Source organism: Ammospiza nelsoni, chromosome 6 (assembly GCF_027579445.1).
Source record: "Ammospiza nelsoni isolate bAmmNel1 chromosome 6, bAmmNel1.pri, whole genome shotgun sequence".
NCBI lineage: Eukaryota > Metazoa > Chordata > Aves > Passeriformes > Passerellidae > Ammospiza > Ammospiza nelsoni.
In genome coordinates, this window is record NC_080638.1 from 40,164,687 (window position 1) to 40,185,077 (window position 20,391).

Genomic DNA, 20,391 nt, shown 5'->3' on the forward strand with positions numbered 1-20,391 from the left:
TGTGTGCATGTTCTCTTCTTTCACAATTTTATTTACTTTTTCTCTCACCTTGATTTCCTTCCTTTTTTTACAGTAGGGCATTAGCTGTTAATGTAAGGAGTCTAACACTTGTTGTAATGTACAAGTGTCCTGGAGGAGCAGGTGTTAAGGGGCTTTGGGAATGCCATGTGGCTTCTGGCCTGTGAAAGAGGCACAGTCAAAGTTCTCTGAATCTATCCACATTTGTGGCATGGCTGGGCCTGCAACTTCATGGATGCTGTTCCAATCAATCCAGAGGGTCAATACCCATAAGTTGGGTTTTGAAGGGAAATATGTGGATGGGGAATCTCTTTCAAAGGGTCTGTTGCTAATTTGGAATGCAGACACTGGCAAATGGCTGTTCTGAGAAATAAAGATAGCACATTAGTCAAAGGCTGTGGACTAGAGCTGTGTACATTTAAATGGGGAGAAATGTATATTATGCATACATCAGTGTCAGGTGAGTAAATTAATCAGGTCAAACCCTCATCTGGGGATGGATGGATGGATGGATGGATGGATGGATGGATGGATGGATGGATGATGCTCCTGCTGCTATGGTGATGAGCACCATCTGAATAGCTGGTTCATGATGCTTTTAAAGGTAGGGATAAGGCTGAAGGGACCTTTCCACTATAGCTACACGAGGGGAAGATTATTTTATAGCAGGACTTTGAAAATGTAAAATTCATCAACCCAGGATTTTCATAGGTCTGCCACTGTAATATTTTCAGCGTCCGAGTCCTTGAGGTCAAATGATGAAGTGACAATACATGCAAACACAAGCCATTTTAGTTCTCATTGAGCTTGAAGAGCTCTTCTGAAAAGGCAAAATAGATCAAACAACATTTAAAATGTAACAAAATTGTTCTTCAAACAGAAACTGGAAAGCAAAAAGGTTATCCCTTTTTCTTTAAATCTCATGATTATTTATGTTAGCCTCGTGATTTTTGAGATCTGACTCATTGATTTTTAATACTAGTGTACATGGTCTTGAACATGTGGCTCAGGCACATAAACACAGTAATAAAGCCAGAAATATTCCTTTAGTGTGGCGGGTTGACCTTGGCTGGACATCTGGTGCCTACCAAGCTGCTCTACCACTCCCCATCCCAGCTGAACAGAGGAGAGAAAATAAGATGGAAAACAACTCACGGGGTTGAGATAAGGCAGTTTACTAAAGCAGAAGTTTGTATGCTCTTACTCAAAGAGAAAAAAAAAGTTTATTCTCTATTTTCCATCAGTAAGTGATGCTCAAACACTCTCTGAGAAACAGGGCCTCAGCACCTGCAGTGGGTGCTCCACAAGGCAAACACTCTGCTTAACAAATCGCCTACTCCCTCCTCATTCCTCCTCCTTTCCTTCACTTTTATGCCTGAGCTGACGTCACATGGTACGGGATATCCCTTTGGTCAATTAGGGTCAGCTGGCCCGGCTGTGCCCCCTCCCAGGGTCTCACCCACTCCCAGCCCCTTGGTGGGGGGAAAGTTGAGAGACGTGACTGATGCTGTGCCAGCCCTGCCCAGCAGTAGCCAAAGCACTGGTAGGTTATCCACACCTTCCTAGCTACCTGTGCAATGCACAGCACTGTGAGGGCTGCTGTGGGAAACATCAACTCCAGCTCAGCCAGACCCAGCACAGCTAGAGATAGACAAGTGAGTCTTAGATATCTCTTACAGTCTCGTTCCTTTTACATTTCCAGCCAAAAGGAAGAAGTCCTGAAAGCAAATTGTTTTTCCCTCCTGATGTGAGGAGCTGCTTTGTTGCTATGTTAAAGGTCACTGTTATTATTAACTGCCTCTTTTGTCTTTCAAATTGTTCCATGAGAACTGATTTTACATAAGCTTCATTTCTCTTTTAACAATTTTATGAGAGGAAAAGTAATGGCGGTCAAAGGGAGGTTCTGACACGGCCACCATTAAAAGAAACACAGATGGCAGAGCAATGGTTCAGGTGCAGTAGTCCTGGGGGACTAAGGATCATGAAAATGAGGGAAAGATGGATCCACTTAGTCCATACGGGTTTTTTTGAGAGTCAAACCTCTGCGTTCAGCCTCATTTTGGTTGTTCTCAGGATTGCTGACACTCATTTTCATCAACTTTATGCCTTTTTCACCTTGTGCTTCAACAGCCTCTCTCAAAGGGTGTTAATGAAGTACAAATAAGTTTTGTCTGTGGAAAAGAATCCCGCAGAAAATGCCATGCGTGGGAAGCGATCCTTCCCAGCACCTGCATGTCCCCTCCAAACCAAAGGCTGAGCTAGCTGGAGTATGTTATGAGTGATACACAGATGATCAGTAAGCTCTTTGCTTGGCATCCCTTTTTCATTATGCTGCCATTTTAGAGAAATGTTTTTATAGCCTCTGCTTGATTTTTCATCAGATCCCTTCCTCCCTGTGATTCCTCCCTTCCTGCTTCCTACAGAATGTGGCCAGCTGGTTACTGCTAAATTTAAACAGAGATGTGCTACTTGTAACTCTCTTTGCTTCATGCACACAATATTACTAGCCTAACTCATCTAGAAAGAAGTACTTCTATTTTGATGTGCACAAAAACTGTAAGCCCAGATGAAGGTCAATGAAGGCTGTTGCATAGATAGATCATGCTGACAGGGAGTGCTCTGACTGTTTTTTGCAGCAAAGTGCTGATTCAGTGGAATTGGGAAATTTGAGGGGTACATGTGAATACTGCTCAATATGTGGAAGCTTGATGGGAACTCAAAATTGGGTGTCCGAGGGAAGGCCACAGAGCAGCTCCAGGAGCAGCAGTGAAGCATGGCCCAGGTCTCCATCAGTGCTCTAACTCTGCCATGCTGATGCACAATGAAACACTCAGCATCTCCTCTGAAATAGAAACCCTCCATTCTTGTCAGCTCTAATTACAACAGCATACCAGTTTAAACAACCCATAAAATAGGGCATCAACAAAGAAGTGACTCCTTGCTTCTCTGAGATTCATGCAGCATCCAAGAGCTCAAACATCAAGGAGAAAACAGCAGGCAGTTTAACTCCCAAGATCTCTCCCCTGCTGTTGTTATCATTGACAATGAAGGCAGTGTTGTAAGTGCAGAGTGCAATGGACAATTCATGCACTTACCATATCTTGTGCTCTAGCTACAGGCGCGTGATTTTCTGAAGAAATGATGACAGGATCAAACATATTCTGGCAGATACTCACAAAATCAGAGCCCCTTTCACTCAGTAAATGACCGTAAAAATGCTTTGAAGATGACAATAAAAAGTTATTTAATCATGTTCAAAACAGAAGCACCTGCCAAGTCAATATGTGATTTTTTTTTACATGATTGGCTGATAAAGTGACAATAGTGAAAAATGCAAAGTGAGGCTGTTAGGAGCAACTACTGGCCTGATTCCATAGTAGGCATAGCCTGATGGTGGAGAGAGAGAGCAAGGAAAGAGAAAAGAAGAAGCAAGACAGTCACACACACATTTCCTCAGCCTCCTGATTTTTCAGCTCTTTTCCCAGCTGTTACAAGGTGCCCTTGAAGTCTGAAGATGTCCTTAGCAGCCCCCATTTTCTGTGAAGTCTGTGCTAGATGGAGAAAGGACAGTGACCAGAAGGAGGACCTCAGACAGCATGGGTGATTTTCATGCTGCCATAGCAGAGGGGAAAAGGTGCTGGGGAGAAGGGTGAGGATCTGACCTTCTGCTATCATCACTGCCTTGGGAGAGCTGCACACTTGTAGGGTGGGGCTGCTAGAAATGGAGACACAGAGTGTTAGGTGCAGCTGTGCACAGAGTTTCCAGGCAGCCCAGGAGAGCCCACACCTGCCACCAGCATTGTGGGCTGTGGGGCCAGACATGCAGCAAACAAGAGCCTGTGCTCTTGCACAGCCTCACCACCAACTACCTCTGCAGCTGCATCTACCCCAAATTCAGCAACTCTTCTAGGCAAGTCATTTACCTGGTGGGTGGCACATGCAGCTAGAGCACTGAAGAGATTTCTAGCTATACCTGCTGCAAAACCTTCTTTTTGGTACTGATTGATTGGGTTCTTTCATGATTATCTGAAAGCAAAATAGCACAAGACTGGTGATAATTTGCATTCTGCTACCTGAAGTCACCATCAGGCAGCAAATATAAATGTTCACACTTAAAGGTCAGAAGGGTCAGTTCTGACCAAGCATTGTCATCTCTAATACACTATGAGCCATGGGGATCCCTGGAATTCATTCTCAGCACAAGGCAAATATCTATGACTAAATGAGAATATTTTTGCTCAAATATCCCATGAAATTTTTTCAGACTCTGGGATTTTGTCACCAAATCCTGGTTAAAAAGGCCTTATTATTCTTCTAGTTAGGAGTTGTGACAAATTTTAGAGTAGGTTTTGCCAAAATATTGGACCCCATTAAACATTGCAACTAAACAGAAAAGCCTTTTATGCCCAAGATTATGTTTGCTGTGTGGGTGCTTTTACTTCGGTTGCTTCACCAGCCTCTTTGGTAAGCTAGAATAGACAGGACACCTGCCCCAACCTTCACTCCACAGCATGATGCCAAGCCTTCACCTTTCCTGTAGTTCTTCCACAATAGCTCTTGAGTGCTTCAACATCTTTTTAAAATGTAAATATGAGAACAGTATTCCTGTAGTGTCTTGAAATTTCAGTGCACTCAAAACTCAACTCTCCATTGCCCAAGGAATATTTAAACTATACTACTCAAAGCCAAAAACATAAATAAAGTCTAGGCTTCTTTGAAGCATAGATAAAGTTATTTTTCAGTATCCAGATCTGAATACAAAAATGTGGCAGTATTCACACACATACGCATTGGTACTCTGAAAACCTGTCAAGACCCAGGACATCCCTCTGGCTGTCTTGAGCAGCCAAGACCCCTGCCAGGGGTCTCAGGGACCCTGGCACAGAGCCCAAAACATCTGTGGTTTTGATTATGACCCATGGAGCAAATTACCAACCTTATATGAAGACCAGCAAGCCACAACACTTTAGGTAGAATAATAGTGAAGTTATCACAGGGTGGAAAAGTAGATTTTAGAGGTTTTGGTTTGGGGGTTCAGGAGGCAAGATGGAGGGAATTGGGTGTGTCCAGCCTTTCTCCTTCTTCTTCTTGGCCTCCATCTTCTGCTGTGATGGTGGCACTTACAGATTGGTTTAGAGTGGAAGCTCACTGTCTAACATAGGTTATAGGTATTGGAAAGTAATTGCAAACATTGTACATGTAGTTTTTAGTATAAAGACATAACAGCGCCCCGGGGGCGGGCAGTGTGCCTGGAACTGTCCTGCGAAGCTGACCTCGGCAGGGCAGGAGAAAATTTTTTATAGGTAAGATAAAATAAACAACCTTGAGACCGAGAAATGAAGAGCCCTGACTCCTCCTTCAAGCGCAGGGCTGGGAAAAGAGACTTTCGAACTTTTCTCGGGGTCACTCTGGCCAGCTAGAGATCCCGACAATTGGCATCCCCGGGTGGGCTCTTGGCAAGCAGCCACGCCATAGCCATCAGCCGCTGAAACCCGGCCCGAGAGGGAGAGAAAACAGGCACTCCCAAGGAGGGGTCCGGAGGGAACATCTCGACCTCTGCCGAGAAGATTCGTTTCGAGCTCGACGCGGAGGGAGGAGGACCAGGAGCGCGCCTGGAAAATCCTCACCTGCGAGCTGCTGGACAGTGACCAGGGCAAACTCCGGACTGACCTTGCAGATGATTCAGCTTTCGGTAAGAAAGGTCAAAATTGAGAACATGGCGGGTACATGCTCCCAGGAACAACCCAGCATCTTGTCAGCCCTACAGGGCGTGACAGCCACACACCCCGTAAAAATCTCTGAAAAAAGATAAAACGGCCTTGAGGCTTTTACCCCAGCAAGGATAATGTTGGAGGCAGTTTCGTGGAATTCCGCGGGGTCTGCAGCTATCAGCAGGCAGCAAGTGTTCTCTCAAGGACGGGGGAAGGGAAGCCATCCTGCCATCAGCAGGTGGTAGTTGCCCTTACCGACCAGGGAGGGGCAAAAGTAATCCCTGCCAAACAGGCGTGGGAGGAACTGGCATCCTCTCCAGAGTCCCCAGGGTCCCACCCATGGGTCCCCAGAACGCCCAGAAATCCCAGAACTTTCAAGGGTAGGAGGGCGGAGGGGGTCGGGGAACCCGGGGGAGAGCTGCTTCTCAGCGACTGGCGAACCCGTGCCACGGCCGGCAGCCCGGGGGGGCGCACAGGCGGCCGTGGGGGTTGCGGAGGCCGGCGGGGGGGCCACGGCGGTAGCGGGGGAGCCGCAGACAGAGCAGCAGTGGAGGCGATGGCACGCACGGCGGTGCCCGCGATCGTAGCAGCGGGCGGTCAGCAGCCGTCCAGGGCACGGCCGGCGGGGGCAGCGCCGAGCGGGACCGCGGGAGCGGCAGGCACGGCGGCGGACGCATGCACGATGGCGGCGGCGGCGGCACTTTCACGCGGGGGGCGTCAAAGACGCGCGCGAAGCGGACAACCCGCGCGACTGCGATGGCACGCGGGCAGCGGCACGCGGGGAATGCGCACGGGCCGCGGCAGCTGCGCCGGGCGGGATTAAAGCAGACGGGACGGGACCTCTGCAGCGTCCCTGCGACCGCTACGGAGCGCGGCAGGCGCCCCACAATGACGCAGAAGCCCGGAAGTCGGAGCGGGGAGCGTTTTCTCCCCAGTTCGCAGAAGACACGGGCCGAGCGGGCACGGAGCCAGAACGGGATCGGGGCAGCGCGGGTGTCGGTCACAGGCAGAGAGGGGGCGGTCCCGAGACGGCGCCTGCGCCGAGAGGAGCGCAGGAAAGGCGCGGGCGGGGCGGGGGCAGCCGCGCTCCCGTGAGGGCACGGGCGGAGACGGGGCACGGGCAGGGGGCGGAGGGTGCCCGAGGTACCGGCCCCTCTCCGGTCCCGTGGCAGTGGGCACGCAGCCAACCACAGCGCACAGGCAACCACAGCCGCCAGCACATAGTTTCAGCCTCCATCAAAATGTCAAGTTGGAGATTTTTCGCGGGTGCAGCGCATGTTGTGTGAGGCACACCGAACTCCTCAACAGTCCGGTCCCACAGAAGTGACAGAAACAGCATTTACCAGGTGATCAGGCTTCAGATGCAAAAGATGGACATTTAAAAAGCTGTCCAAAGTCAGTGTAAAGTGAGAAAGCATCAGGCTTTTGCCCAAGGTACAGAAAAAAGGGGAAACCAGTGCAAGTCAATGTTATTACAAATATGATGTAGATGAAAATCTTCTGTTGTGAAAAATGCCTCTCAAAGAGGGAGACTACCATACAAAGATAGAAATATTAGTAATGATTCAATTACCTGAAATATCTCTGAAGACAGAGCATTTGAAAAATATCAGTCAGATCCTATCTGTGGGATCATCAGCTGATTCTCCAATGGTTCAGAGTTTTGTTGGTATTGAGTTTGTAACCTTTGTTATTTTTGGATTTTATAGGTGATACTGATAAGGATTGTTATTAATGCTATATGAATACTTTAAAAAGGTTGTCATAACCCCTTCAAACATTTCCTGTTGATAAGTTGATTATATAATGAGAATTCTCAGAATTTATGATAATAATTATTATCAAGGTTTTGTTGTAATATTTACAGCCAGCTTTCATGTGTTTCACTATCTCTTTGTGTGATCATCTACAAGACACATGTCTCTTCAGCATCTTGTATTTTTGTTTCTTAACTGCTCATGGGTTTTGGGTTTCTTTTAAGTCCAGATTGCCAGTTTCATGGTTTTATTCAATTATTATTTCTTCAGTTATTATAGAGTACTTCAGCTGAGAATTCAAGAGGTTTGCTGTGTTTGAAGAATTTCTATCCTGACAGGAGTTTCGGAGGGGTTCAATTATTTAATGGTCTGATTGATCTTTAATCCTAAGGTTTCCTATTCATAATTGCTGTTTTTAAGAGTCTTGTTTTAAAATGTATTAAGTGATGTCCATCAGTTAGAGTTCGAATGCTGGCCAAGTTCTAGCTCTACTTGAATGGAATGATTGACAATCAGCCCAGATGTTTTCTGCATCAAAAAGTATTCAAGTCCTTTTGGCTTGGTAATTTGACCATATATGATAGCTGAGCTTGTTTTCAAAGGGAGTTTGGAGAAACGTGAATCCAGACATGAGTTCTCCAGTTCTCTGTTGTTTTAAGGTTCATCAGCTGTTGCAGACTCTGGGATGACAGTTCAGGGTTGTAATGATTGATAATTGTATGATTTCAGATGTGTTATTGGTTGTGTGTATTATCTGATTGATTTCTAATTGCTGTTGTCTTACATTTCCCTCCACAATATTGTGTAGAGACCGAAACAGAACAGATCAATGTTTTATTTTCACATCAGAACCCATTCTTCACCTCCAAGATTTTGAGATAATCCTCCAGTCCCTGCGGGGACGTGGGTTTGTTTGTGTTTTAGCAGGTGCAAAAGTCCAGGTAGATCTCAGTAAACAATGTGAAACTCGATCAAAAGCATGAGAATGCTGACAAAAAGCACGGGCAAGAAAACACTGACCATTCCACAAGGAGAAAAAAAGATGCACAGGTGTGGACTGCAGAGATTCCAACTCTTGTGCTTCTCCCACAGAAGATTGTAGCCTTTGGGTTGCTTCATGGATGAGAGCCATGCAGTGATACCTACTGGTGTCACTGGAACTTTGCCCAAGAGACAGGACTTTTTAATAATTGGTAAGGATGGAAGCAGCATCCTTGGACTTGTCATTTATCCTTCAATTGTTTCGGCAAATCAGAATGAAGAGCTGACAGTTTTAGCCAAAGCTCTTCAACCACCACTGACTGTCCCGGAGAACACACCGGTAGCCAAAGCTATCACTATGCCACCACATGCAGCGGAACAAGTCATGCCGGTGTTTGATCAGCAGGACTTTCCCTCTGCAGACCATGTCCATGGAATTCTCCAGTGTTCGTCATTTGGAAGAAAACTTCAGGCTCATGGAGACTGCTGCACAACCTCAGGAAGATCAACAAAGTCATTGAGGACATGGGACCGCTTCAACAGGGACTTCCTTCGCTCTCAATGATTGGCCACTTGTGATCATTGATCTCAAGGACTGTTTCTTCAGCATCCTGCTCCATCCAGATGATGCTCCTCCACTTGCATTCTACATCCTAAGCATCAACAGGGAGGAGCCTCTGCAAAGGTACCAACCCAACAGGAGCTGCAAGAAGCTCGTGACTGTGTGATTGCAGAGGTGCAGAAGGCAGGACTGGAAATCAGTGTGTCCAGGATTCTAGAGATCGCACCATGGAAATACCTAGGGTGGAAGATCTCAGAGTGAACAATAAGACCACAGAAAATGGAAGTCAGCAATTTGCACGACCTGCAACAGCTCTCGGAGAAATCAACTGGATGAGACCAACCTTGGGGATCACAAATAATGACATCCCAGAGGCTCAACCTTTTGGGAGAGGACAATGACATCAAATCTCCCAGAACTCTTACACCTGAAGCGTGGAAAGGACTTGAGACAGTTACAGAGGTCTCCAAAGACGATCCTCAAAGACCTGGAGATGGCATCCCAAATTATCATAAAAGCAAGGGCAAGGTTGCTGACAATGCCAGGCAGGAATTTTTCTACAATTCATTTGAAAAAAGATTATTTTGACTGGGTGATGGAGAAATCAAAATACTTGTTAATTGCATTGTTGGAGTACCCAGGCATTTGCACGATTCGTTTTCCATTTGCACAGCACATCTTGACTAAATGTGGGCAGCCCAGGACGAGTGTATTTCAGCTGCAAGTCATCTGGAATCAAGTCCTGCAGAACTTTTCTTTTGGGCCACTCTTTGGCCAGCTCTTCTGCTGCCAGCTCATGGAGATAGTAGATTGCCACCTCTGCAGATCTCCTCTGAACTCTGCCTGCGCTGTTTTGCTCCCGTTTCATTTCCTTCAGGTTCTCCATTCTCTCCTCATGGAAGAAGGTGACTGGCCCTCTTCTTTTTGCCCCTGGTCAAAGGACGTTTCTTCTGTTGCTTCTTGGGAGAGTCTTTAACATCTTTGCCTTCCCTTTGCTCACATTTCCTCTTCCCCACCCAGGGATGCCACTTGAAATTCTTGTGTCAACAAAAATGAATTTTTGTATAAAATTCAAACTTCCGGAAGTGACACAAACAGAAAATAAGACAAATCGATGTCACTCTAAATCATCTTTTTTATAGAAAAGCATCTCCTTGGTGCAAATACACCAAGGTGACAGCCAAAGCATTACTCCAGGTTCCAGCACAATTACCACAGGGAATCTTTTTCATTTGTGGGGACAGAATTTGGCCTGCTATCCCTGCAAATGTCAAAGCTGGTCCATGCAGCATTGGAAGAATTTCATTGCGAACACCTGATTTGAGAATTTTTGAAAGAGCAAACACATAAGAGGAAAAGATCAGTGGAACAATACAGCCCAAATTGTGATGATAATGTACACACGTGGGACAGGGCTCGGAGAATTGCAGTTGCAATTTTCTCCCCACAGACAGCATTAGGGGTGGCTTTGACCACTGCTGCCAATTCCACAATTTGTGGTGAACCTTGGACTATTTTTACATCTGAGTCCCATCCCCCTGTGACTGAATTCTGCCACATGATTACTGATTTGTGAGTTTTCCCTGAACCATCAGTGAATACTGTTATCCCGTCCAGTGGTTCCTCACTTATCCTTGGTTTTTCCCTATAACATATTTTTGGTTTCAGCAATCTGTGACCTGGAAAACTGTCTGAGTTTGAAAATTGCACAGTAGTAAAATTATTTTCCCAAGATCATTATATTAGACATGAGTGAAGAAAATAGAGTGCTAAATTACTGGCTTAAAAAGAAAATATGAGGGAGGAAAGAATATTGACACCATCTTAGGCACCAGTAGAAGGCAGGTAAACCATGGACAGGGGAAGTACTTGGTGATGGAGGCAGAACTTCAACATTAAAGATAGCAACAGTAGCATCCTGAGGCCAGTGTAGCAGAAGTAAGGGGAAAATCTGAGTAAAAACAGTCACATCTGCCTTTTAACTGTGCATACAAATAGCATAGAAGGATATCTGATAGCAGGAAACTCCCTGAAAGCAACAGAGAAATGGAGGAGATCATGAGGACCTCCCAAATGGGCCCAGCAAACAGCAGAAGAGGAGTTTTCTGAAGTGTGAATGCAAAGCAATCATCATGGATGATACTGCATTTTGCAGAAAGCAGATGTGTCCAATTAGGAGCTGTACATGAATGCAAACAAACAACAGGGTTTTTTTCTCTCCAGATCGATATTTTATTATATTTTTAAATGGCTAGATTTATGACTTAGTAAAGTCATGATTAGTGTTGAATATCATAAAGCCATTAGCTTAGTACCAAAACCACCACCAACTCAAACAGGAAAATAAGGACATAAAACTGTGTTCTCAGTATAAAAAGTCAGATGCTTCCTGCCAAAAAATATTGCAAAGTCAAACACTGTGGGAATATCAAGTAATCACTTTTGTCCATGATGAACTAATAAACAGGGCTGTCCTGCATGGGAGATGCCCCTGACTGTTCAAAAGCAGCAAGGACAGTCCTCTGAAAATACATCCTATGCACCAAAAGTGGCAAGGAAATTTATTCTTTTCACTGTTTTTACTGGTTTTCCTACGTCTTTTTGCTGTGTCTCTGTTTCTTTTCTCTTTTTAAGTATTACTCATCTGGAATCAAATTCCATGAGATTCTGAAGAGGATATCTAACTCTGAAGTTTAAGAATTAGATTCAGCAAAGGTCTGTGAAGAAGTAAATGTTTGGGTCTCCTTTTATTCAGGAAGGTAGCCTGAAACCAGTGGATGTCAGAAATGGACTTTTCTCCATGTTGGTCCTGAATATTAAAAAAGTTGTAGCTGTGTCCTGGAGAGATTTTTGCTTTTTCCAGAACACTTTATGACCTCTTTTAAATAGAAAAACGCTGGAGAAAATAGGATGAAAACTGCTGACATCCTTGGCCTAGAGAGCTGATTTCCTTCATCATTTAGAAGGTAATTGTGAGCTTGAGTACAAAAAAAAGCAACCTGATCTCATAGCTCAGTAATCTGTGCTTGGTGACAGACAGAGATCTCTTTGGGCTTGTTACACCCAATAGATGTGTGGGTTTTTAAATAATTTTAATAGTGTTACTGTTGATCTGAGCTCCTGTGCTCCTGAGTGTTACCTGAGCTCCATGCCTGAGGAGCATAAAGCAACTTTTCTGCTATGGGTAACTCTCCACCCATTGCCTCCTTTCCCACAGGAAGTTCTCTTTAAACTGAGTGCCATGGTTTAACTCCAGCCAGCAACTGAGCACCACACATTCTGGTGCTGAGGGATGGGGGAGGGAATTAAAAGGAAAAAGTGAGAAAATTCACGGGTTGAGACAAAGGCAGTTTAAGAGGAGAACAAAAGTCACTCACACAAACAAAGCAAAACAATTCACTTCTTCTCATGGGCAGGCAAGTGTTTATCAGACAGTTCCCCAGTTCCTGGGGAAAGTAAATTCCAGAGCTCCGAATAACCCCTCTTCCTCCTCCTTCCTCCTTGTGTCTTAGCTGTTCCCATCTCCCAAGAAGCAGCAGCTGCTGGGGACTCAAGTCCAGTAAGACACGATCTTAAATAATGAACTGCAACTTCTGAAGGTCACTGAGTACAGGAAGAGCCAGAACTGGGCTACTCCACAAACAGGGTTGGACACCACCAATTTCTGAAAGCAAAGTGAGCTCACTGTGACCCTAGAGCATCCGCTGGGCTCTCAGCAAGGGGGGAAGGCCTATTCCTATCAAATGCTATGAGGTGCAGGGGTATGAAACTCCAGAAGTTTCGACAGACCTGACCTGCACTTAGATATCAACACACTCCAGGGGGTTCATTAACCAAGACACAGATATTGCACGGCTGCCAGGAGCCTTTCCTAAGTCAGTGACAAGAGAATTTGCAGCATGCAGCTCTGCTTCAGAGATTATGTTTTTCATCTGTTGTAATTTTTAAAATGCACGGTGTGTTTATGTACAAAGACAAATGATGAATGTGCATTGGCAGGGACACACTCAGCTTGTTCATGAAATATCACAAAGAGGTTGGATCATATGCTATTTCAGAGCTATTGTACAAAGAATAGAGGCAATCCGGTGACTTGTTTTAATGTCTTAGTTCTAAGTTAACAAACGTGTCCAGGGGCTCTCACTGAAACAGGGCTGGGCCTTTGCAAAGTCAATAGTTTATTTACTAACTAGGAATAAAGCACACAGGAATATGTTTGTAGATGTTAGCAATGCTTTTCATTAGCTGAAGATGACATTAGGTCTTGATCATGGTATGCTTATTCATTAGTTTCAGTGAAATTCACAGGCCTGTTTGCAGAGTGAAAGTGACAATGAGGCTTGGTGGAGAAAAATAAAGAGAAAAGGCAGAAACTGTGCATTCACCCCTTTGAGGAGGAGGCAAAAAATCCAAACCCACAACTGAGATGATTTTGTGCCTTTACAAAAACAAGTCAAAGTAACAGAAACTACACTGAAAGGTGCTAAGTTTCTCTTGCCCTAAAGCTGTTATCAATAACACTTGTTAAGAAGTATCTCTTATGTACAGTGTAACCATTGGTAAAGTTAACTATTTCCCTTGTTAAATGTGCTTAAAATTTAGACAGATTAATTTGTTTCTGTCAGGAAAAAAATAAGTTTCAGTCCCACCCTATCCTCTTCACAAGACTTTTTCTTTACTGTAAATCTCTATAGACTATTGAATTGCCTCGTTATTTAATTCATTCTTCTTTCTACTTGGGTGCATTAAAATAAGGGGGATATGTTTTTCTCCATGCTTGAACATGACCCTGCCATCTTCCCTGCACCCCTGTTGAGATGCCTTCACTCACCCTGCTGGAGCACCTCATCAGCCTTAGCCAGTGCCCGGGAATTGCACCTTTCCCATTCCCTGGGCTTGGTCAAAGGCAACACTCACAAATCACACATTTTTTTGTGAAGAAACCCACATCAGGTGACATTGCTGCTGGTGATCAGGGAAAATCGCTGCAACCTGGGATTGGGAAGGGACATCCCCTGTCATTACCCGGGTGTACAGCAGCTCATAAAAGCAGTAATTTAAGGAAGCCCTCCTATTCTGCAGAGCCTTCCCATGGCCGTGTGTGGGCTCCTGGGCAGGACAGCAGCTCAGATGAGCGAGGAGCCAGGGAAGGACCCTTCCAGGTGAGATGCTGCAAACACTCGGCAAGCTGACGGAGGATGGATTTGCGCAGAAGAGGAGCAGTCTTGTCTCGTTGTCTTTGTTTCCTTTTCTAATGACGTTATCACACTATTTTCACAGATGATCCTACTGCATAGCTGGCTCGCAAAGGGTTAAAATGGTGGGCAGCATCTGTACTTTTAAAACTACATGCGACAAAGTCCATTGCTTGAAGTCTGGGTCCTTTCTACCCCCCGCCCCTCCCCAGCTTCCAGTAATCATTTATTATTAGAGGGGTTTTATGATACAAATTTGATAATCTCCCATACACATTGGCGCTGTTCTAATTGGAGTTGTAAGCCCATAAAATTCAAGCCCTTTGTTTTCATGAAGGCCACAAGGTTTTAAAAGATGCTATTGTACCGCCTAAAACCCATAAAATTGTCACTAGGGACTGATTAAACAGTCCTGAATCGAAACAGTGCGGATTTTGTCTAGGTCCTTTTCATGCACAACAATGCTCTTTTCAACCTCCAAGACAAAAGGAGGTTTAAGAAGCGATTCTCTGGGAGATTCTTCTAAGATAACCCCATCCATATGGGAGACAAGGTGGCCAGCAGCTGAGACGAAAAAAAAAAGATTTCGGACGGCAGGAGGAAAAATAAAGGGAAAGGGGCGGGGAAGGACAACAACAACAAAAAAATCAAAACCCAACAACCAACCAACCAACCAACCAACCAAACAATAAAACCAAACCCAGGTGACACAGAAGCTGTTTCCCCAGGTCCTTCCCGCACAGCCCGGAGGCGTGATGCGCTCCGTGCCTCCGTCTTGGCACACGGCCTCCTGCCCAAGCAGGGAAGGAGATGTAGGTGGGAGGACTGGCGTCCCTGCGCTCTCCCCAGCCCTTCCTCGCTGTAGCTGCGGCTGATCCCCCCGCACCGAGGGCAGAGGCGACACCGAGCAGCCCCGGTGGAGGGTGCCCAACCCCGCGTAAGGCAGAGCTGCGAGGAGAGCGGGGCCATCCCGGCTCGGGAGGCGGCCGAAATCACCCACGGGAACTGGTGCGTGCTTTTGGTCGCCTCCTCATCCTCACGGCAGCGCCTCCCCGCTTCGCTCTCCGTGCGCTCCCCGGCATGTGTAGGCAGCGCACCACATCCCAGGGGCATACCGCGTCCAAAATTATCCCCTTCCAGGGAATAAATCAAAAGCATATGTAATAAAATCCCCACTTAAATATCTTCTGCGGGTCCCTTTCCGTCGACACCTTTTCCTCGGCGGCCACGTTGTCTGCATCAGTCCCCGCGGGGTCTTTGCCCCAAAAATTCCCTCAGCGTTTGTGGTCCGCAGGTGCCGTCGGAGGGATGGAAGCAGCCGGTCTAGTCCATATTTCTGGAACCTGGATTTAGCTTTGTAGGGAGTTTTATAGGGTTTTTCCCCGTTGGCGGTTGGCAGATAATATATATTATTATTATTTTCACCCCAAAGCAATAAAATCAATAGTTTATAAAGTAGTTTCAAAACATAATTTTCTTGGCTGACCTTCCCCAGTCGAAATTTGTAACGGTTTCAGGCTAACGGGAAAATTGGCTTGATTCTGGATCCTGCCTTCGTGCCTCTATGGACGACATCGCCGCTTAAAACGCAAAGTCGCGGGAGTGTGAGTCGCCAGAGCGGGGGACTCTGGGCTCACGCTTCCCGTAGGAATTATGACCGCGTTTACAGAGAGATGCTTGCAGCAAAATTTATTTGCCGTTTTCTGACTCATATGGATAAAATAAAAGAATTCGAAAGTCAAATTCGACTGGAGATATTGAGACAAGTATTTAAGATTTTATAGCACGGGAGGCAATCCTACGAAACAGTCCCCAATCGTCAAAACTACACTTCTCCGCCGGGAAAAATTTATTTGCCAAAAATCATTTTATTAGTCACTGGAAGAGTCAGCTATTTTAAAACACACTAGGTCGCTAGGATGATCATTAATTTTTAACAAGGAATCTCTCGAACAGGAGGAGGAGGAGCGGAGGTTTTATAAAATTCGCGCCTCACGCGGCATCCTCGCCCTCGGGTGAGGCCGGTGTAGGGGAGCGTGGCCCCGGCCAGCTTCGTCCCGGCCTGCCGCCGCCCCGGAGCCGCGCTCCGCCGCCCGGCCCGCCCGAGCGCGGCCGCGCCGTGCCCGCCGCCTTCCGCGGCGCCTTGGCCGCGCTACAGCCCGGGGCTGGGGCGGGCGGCCCCGCGCCCGTGGGATGAGTCCCGCCCCGGAGGGCTGAGCGCCGCTGTCACCATCCCCAGGAGACCACGGCGGGGTGCGCTAAGTGCTGGTACGCGGGGAAGACGCCGAGGGCGGCGGCGGGCGGGCAGGCTCGGTAGCCCTGCAGGGCGAGGGCGGCCTGGGCGCTGCACCCCGCCAGGGCGCAGCCCAGCTTGGGGCGCGCCGCGGGAGCCGGCGGGCTGGCGGGGCAGCCGCGGCAGGGCTCCCCGTCCCGCACCAGCACCGGCACCACCACCCGGCGCAGCAGGGCGGGCGGGCGCGGCTGCGGGCTGCCGGGGCCCTCGCTTCGCGCCCGCTTCATCTTGTAGCGGTGGTTCTGGAACCAGATTTTCACCTGCGTGGGGGTGAGGCTCAGCAGCCGGGCCAGCTGCTCCCGTTCCGGCGCCGAAAGGTACCGCTGCTGCCGGAACCGCCGCTCCAGCTCCAGCGTCTGCGCCTTGGAGAAGAGCACCCTTCGCTTCTTCTTCTTCTCTTCGGCCTCCGAGCCGCGGGCGGGGAGCGACCTTTGGGTGGAGTCGGGCAAGCTCATCTCCGGGCCGCTCTCGTCGGAAGCTGGGGACAGCGAGTGGGTTAGAGAGAGGGAGCAGCCGGGGCCGGGGAGCGCGGCAGGCATCGAGGAGGCCGCCGAGAGCTGAAACGCCTCTCGCAGGGAGAGCCCCGTCTGTCGACCGGGCCGGATTAATCCCAACAGTCAAGGAGAAATGTGAGCTAACCCCACGAACACATTAAACCGAGCCCACGGCACGGAGCCGGGCTGGGACCCGCTTTTCCCCGCCGGCAATCCCAGCAGGGGCACGGCCGCTTCGCCGCGCACTGCCCGGGGATTGCGGGCTGCAGCCCTCGTGTTCCCTGGGTACTCAAACAGAATATGGGGCTGCCCGCTCCTTTCGTATCTGCTTTTCACTCATCGCTCTATTACCTTAATATTTAACCTATCCCGAGGCTGTTCCCGCACCCGTTCAAAGGACGATATTCCCCTGAGCACCCTGTATACACAGGTATACAATAAACACCGTGTATCTGTGGCACAATTCATGCGTGCGAGGTGCGACCCATAAGCTGCCCAGCTGGGTTTGCGAGCCGGAGCCCGCCGCCGCGCTGGCAGGTGCGTGGATCGAGGCGGCAGCTCGGGGAGGCGAGGCACGGGGTGCTCATTTAATTTCCTCTGCGGAGCGTGGGGTGGCCCCAAACCCTTGAGCACAAAAAGACGCGATTTCTTGCAACAGTGGGACGGGGGTTAAAAACTGATCCGGGAAGTAAGCTTAAACGATAAGCGCACAGAGAGAGGTGGACGCAGCCTGAGATTTTGGTTTCTACCATAGCTGGGAATATGCACTGATCTACCAAAAAACCCCAAAAAGCCTCCCAAAATAACCCACAACGAAAACCAAACCATCTTTTCTGTCTTAAGATCGTGCCCGGGACATTTCTGCTGATTCGTTGTTGCAATTCAGTAATATTTTATAAAATTCCCAGCCTGGACTCCCTCGATCCTGTAGGCTACGTACACTCTCAATTCGCTGCTTCGCATCTTCGTCAAAGGAATGGGGGGAAACAAATATAAGATAATTGTGCGGAGGTGGCGAATTCCTGTCCGTTTTATACTCACAGGGATAGTGATTTCTGTCTGTTTCTATCCACCCTCGATACGGCGAGCCGGTGTAGTTCTCCGCTGAGTGGCGATGGTCAGAGGCTTGCTTTATGCTATTAGCATCCTGCTCTGGTAAATCCAAAATGCTCCTCACTGTAAAACTGATCCTCCCAGATGTGGCCATGGTAGGTTGCGCACACACCCCCAAAAAAATATCACCCCAAACCGAACCCGCTTCCTTAAAAGCTGCGAGGAAAGGATTGCGTCCTGTTAGTGGGGAATCTCTCGGCTCGAGAGGACCTTCCTTTCCATCGCCACCTAACCCCAAATATTAGTGTCGTTTACAGAGGTGTCCTGTTTATATAAACAGTCCTCCCCACTGCAAACACTGCCTGCTTTCAAACCGTCCCTGTCTATAGGATGCTAAGTACCTGAATTAGTCAAGTGCTAAAGCCCTAATGGGAGTAGGTGTAACCCCCCCTCCCGCCACCCCCATGAGAGAATAACCCGTTACCTCCCAAAGACAGCAGGAAACAGGCGTCATCATTACATATTCTGTCTGATTAGCCAAAAGTGGGGACAGATAATGGTAATTGTTAGCAGTGAATAACATCTTGGGTGGCATGTGGATGACCAACAACCACCCCCCTCCATCCGCCACCGAAGCCACCAGCGTCCCTTCTATCCGCAGACAAAGTGAATCCTCCCAGGACATCCGCAGAGCATGCCGAGAGCCCCCTCCCCACTTCTCCCTCTTTATTTCCCCCCTCTCTTGCCTCTTTCTTGAAATATGGATGGAATTTAAGTCGTTATTTGTTTTATTTGCCGGGCTGTTTGCAGCGCTACCTCAAATTGTCTTCTTGCTGTTGGCAGGTTTCCTACCCTCAACGGGGCATTTTTCACACCTCGACTGGGCTCTCGGCGGGGAAGGCTGGCGTGTGCGTGCGTTAAGGAACGGGATCTCTGGCATGGGGGATTTTTGCGTCTCCTGGGCATGGTAGATGGAAGGTGCACCTTTATCTCGAGAAAGATGATAGCGGGAGCTTGGCATACTAGGTCCATAAGGAAGACTCAGGAAGGGGGTAGGGGTGTGGGTGTTTTTTTTTTTTTTTTTTTTTTTTTTTTTTTTTTTTTTTTTTTTTTTTATCACTAACCCAGGGAATAATATCCCATCGGGCGGGGTGTGTGAGTGACTGAAACGACTCCAGCTGGGGAGGGGGAGAAAAGATCAAACACGGCCCGTCTATTTATCCGCGCCGTCCCTGCCGACCGCCGCTTCATCTGCCGAAAGAGGCAGCAAAGGCAGCCGAGGGCCGGCGCCCCCCGGGAGGAGGGTGCTGACACTGTCTGGGCGCGGCTCGGTGACGCCCGGCGGGACAAGCACCCTCTCTCAGCTTCACCCCCCCTCCTCCTTTCACCGGGCGGCCCTGTCCCCGGGCGAAGCTGCGGCCGGGCTTTGCCCAGCCTCGGTGGCCGCCGAGAACTCGTAAGAAAATACGGCACAGAAAGAAGCACCCGGCGTGCCGTTCAAACGCAAGCCCGCAGTGGCAGGGCTCGGTACAAGCGACCGATGGGGGCGATGTTTCACGCGGGTGGCGCAGCGCGGCTCAAGCCGGAGGGCGGGGGCGGGACACGCTGCCTTCCCCATCGCTCCCCGCCGCCTTGGCGGGAGGGACCGGCGCACGCCGCGGAAAGCAGCGGGAGGCCGGTCCGGCTGGATGGAGCAAGGCCTGGAGAGAAGGAGGCACCCAGGCTCTCCCCAGCAGATCAGCTTTCCTTTGAACGCGGGCCGAGGCTCTCCCAGCGCATCCCCGACGGGGGAACGCCGCGAACCCCTGCGGGCCTGCAAAGGGAAACTCAGACACACGCGGAGATACTCATCTCTCCGGCCGCTTTGTCGGTTCTTATTTCCCTGTCCAAACAGGCATCTATCAGCTATTGTGTATAGATTATATCTATCCAGCCCCTCTCTCGTCCCCCAGACCTGCTGCCCGCGTGCCCCCGGCCGCGACCGCCCCTCCCCGCCCTGCTCTGGGTGTCGCCTCCGGGAGCAGTCACAATTCCCGGGAAAATGTCAATGGGCAATAGCGGCGAGGGAGAGGTGAGATTTATATCGGCGAGATTTGTGGGCGAGATGAACGGGGCACAAGGCTTCATTTGGCCACCTTCCCGCATATTTCTTCGGGACTGGACAGGCTCCATATAAACGATTCCCAGGCCGTGATTACTGCAGCCACCTATCAAGCGTGCCTGGTGACAGTAGTTATCTCCCAGCTCCGAGCACAGCCTCCCAGCCGTCCTGGGTGGTCGGAGCGAGGGGAGCACAAATACATGCCAACTGCTAGGCCGTGAACAAA

At 48.5% G+C, this 20,391-nt stretch overlaps 1 protein-coding gene across 1 annotated transcript; it reads right to left on the reverse strand.

Moving 5' to 3' along the window:
• Positions 1-16,450: 16,450 nt before the first annotated feature.
• NKX2-8 (NK2 homeobox 8) lies at positions 16,451-18,218 on the reverse strand. Its single transcript, XM_059475373.1, has 2 exons — positions 18,053-18,218; positions 16,451-16,995 (listed from the first exon to the last, which is right to left on the reverse strand). The coding sequence occupies exons 1-2, from the start codon at positions 18,216-18,218 to the stop codon at positions 16,451-16,453; spliced, it is 711 nt and encodes a 236-aa protein (XP_059331356.1).
• Between the last annotated feature and the right edge of the window lie 2,173 nt (positions 18,219-20,391).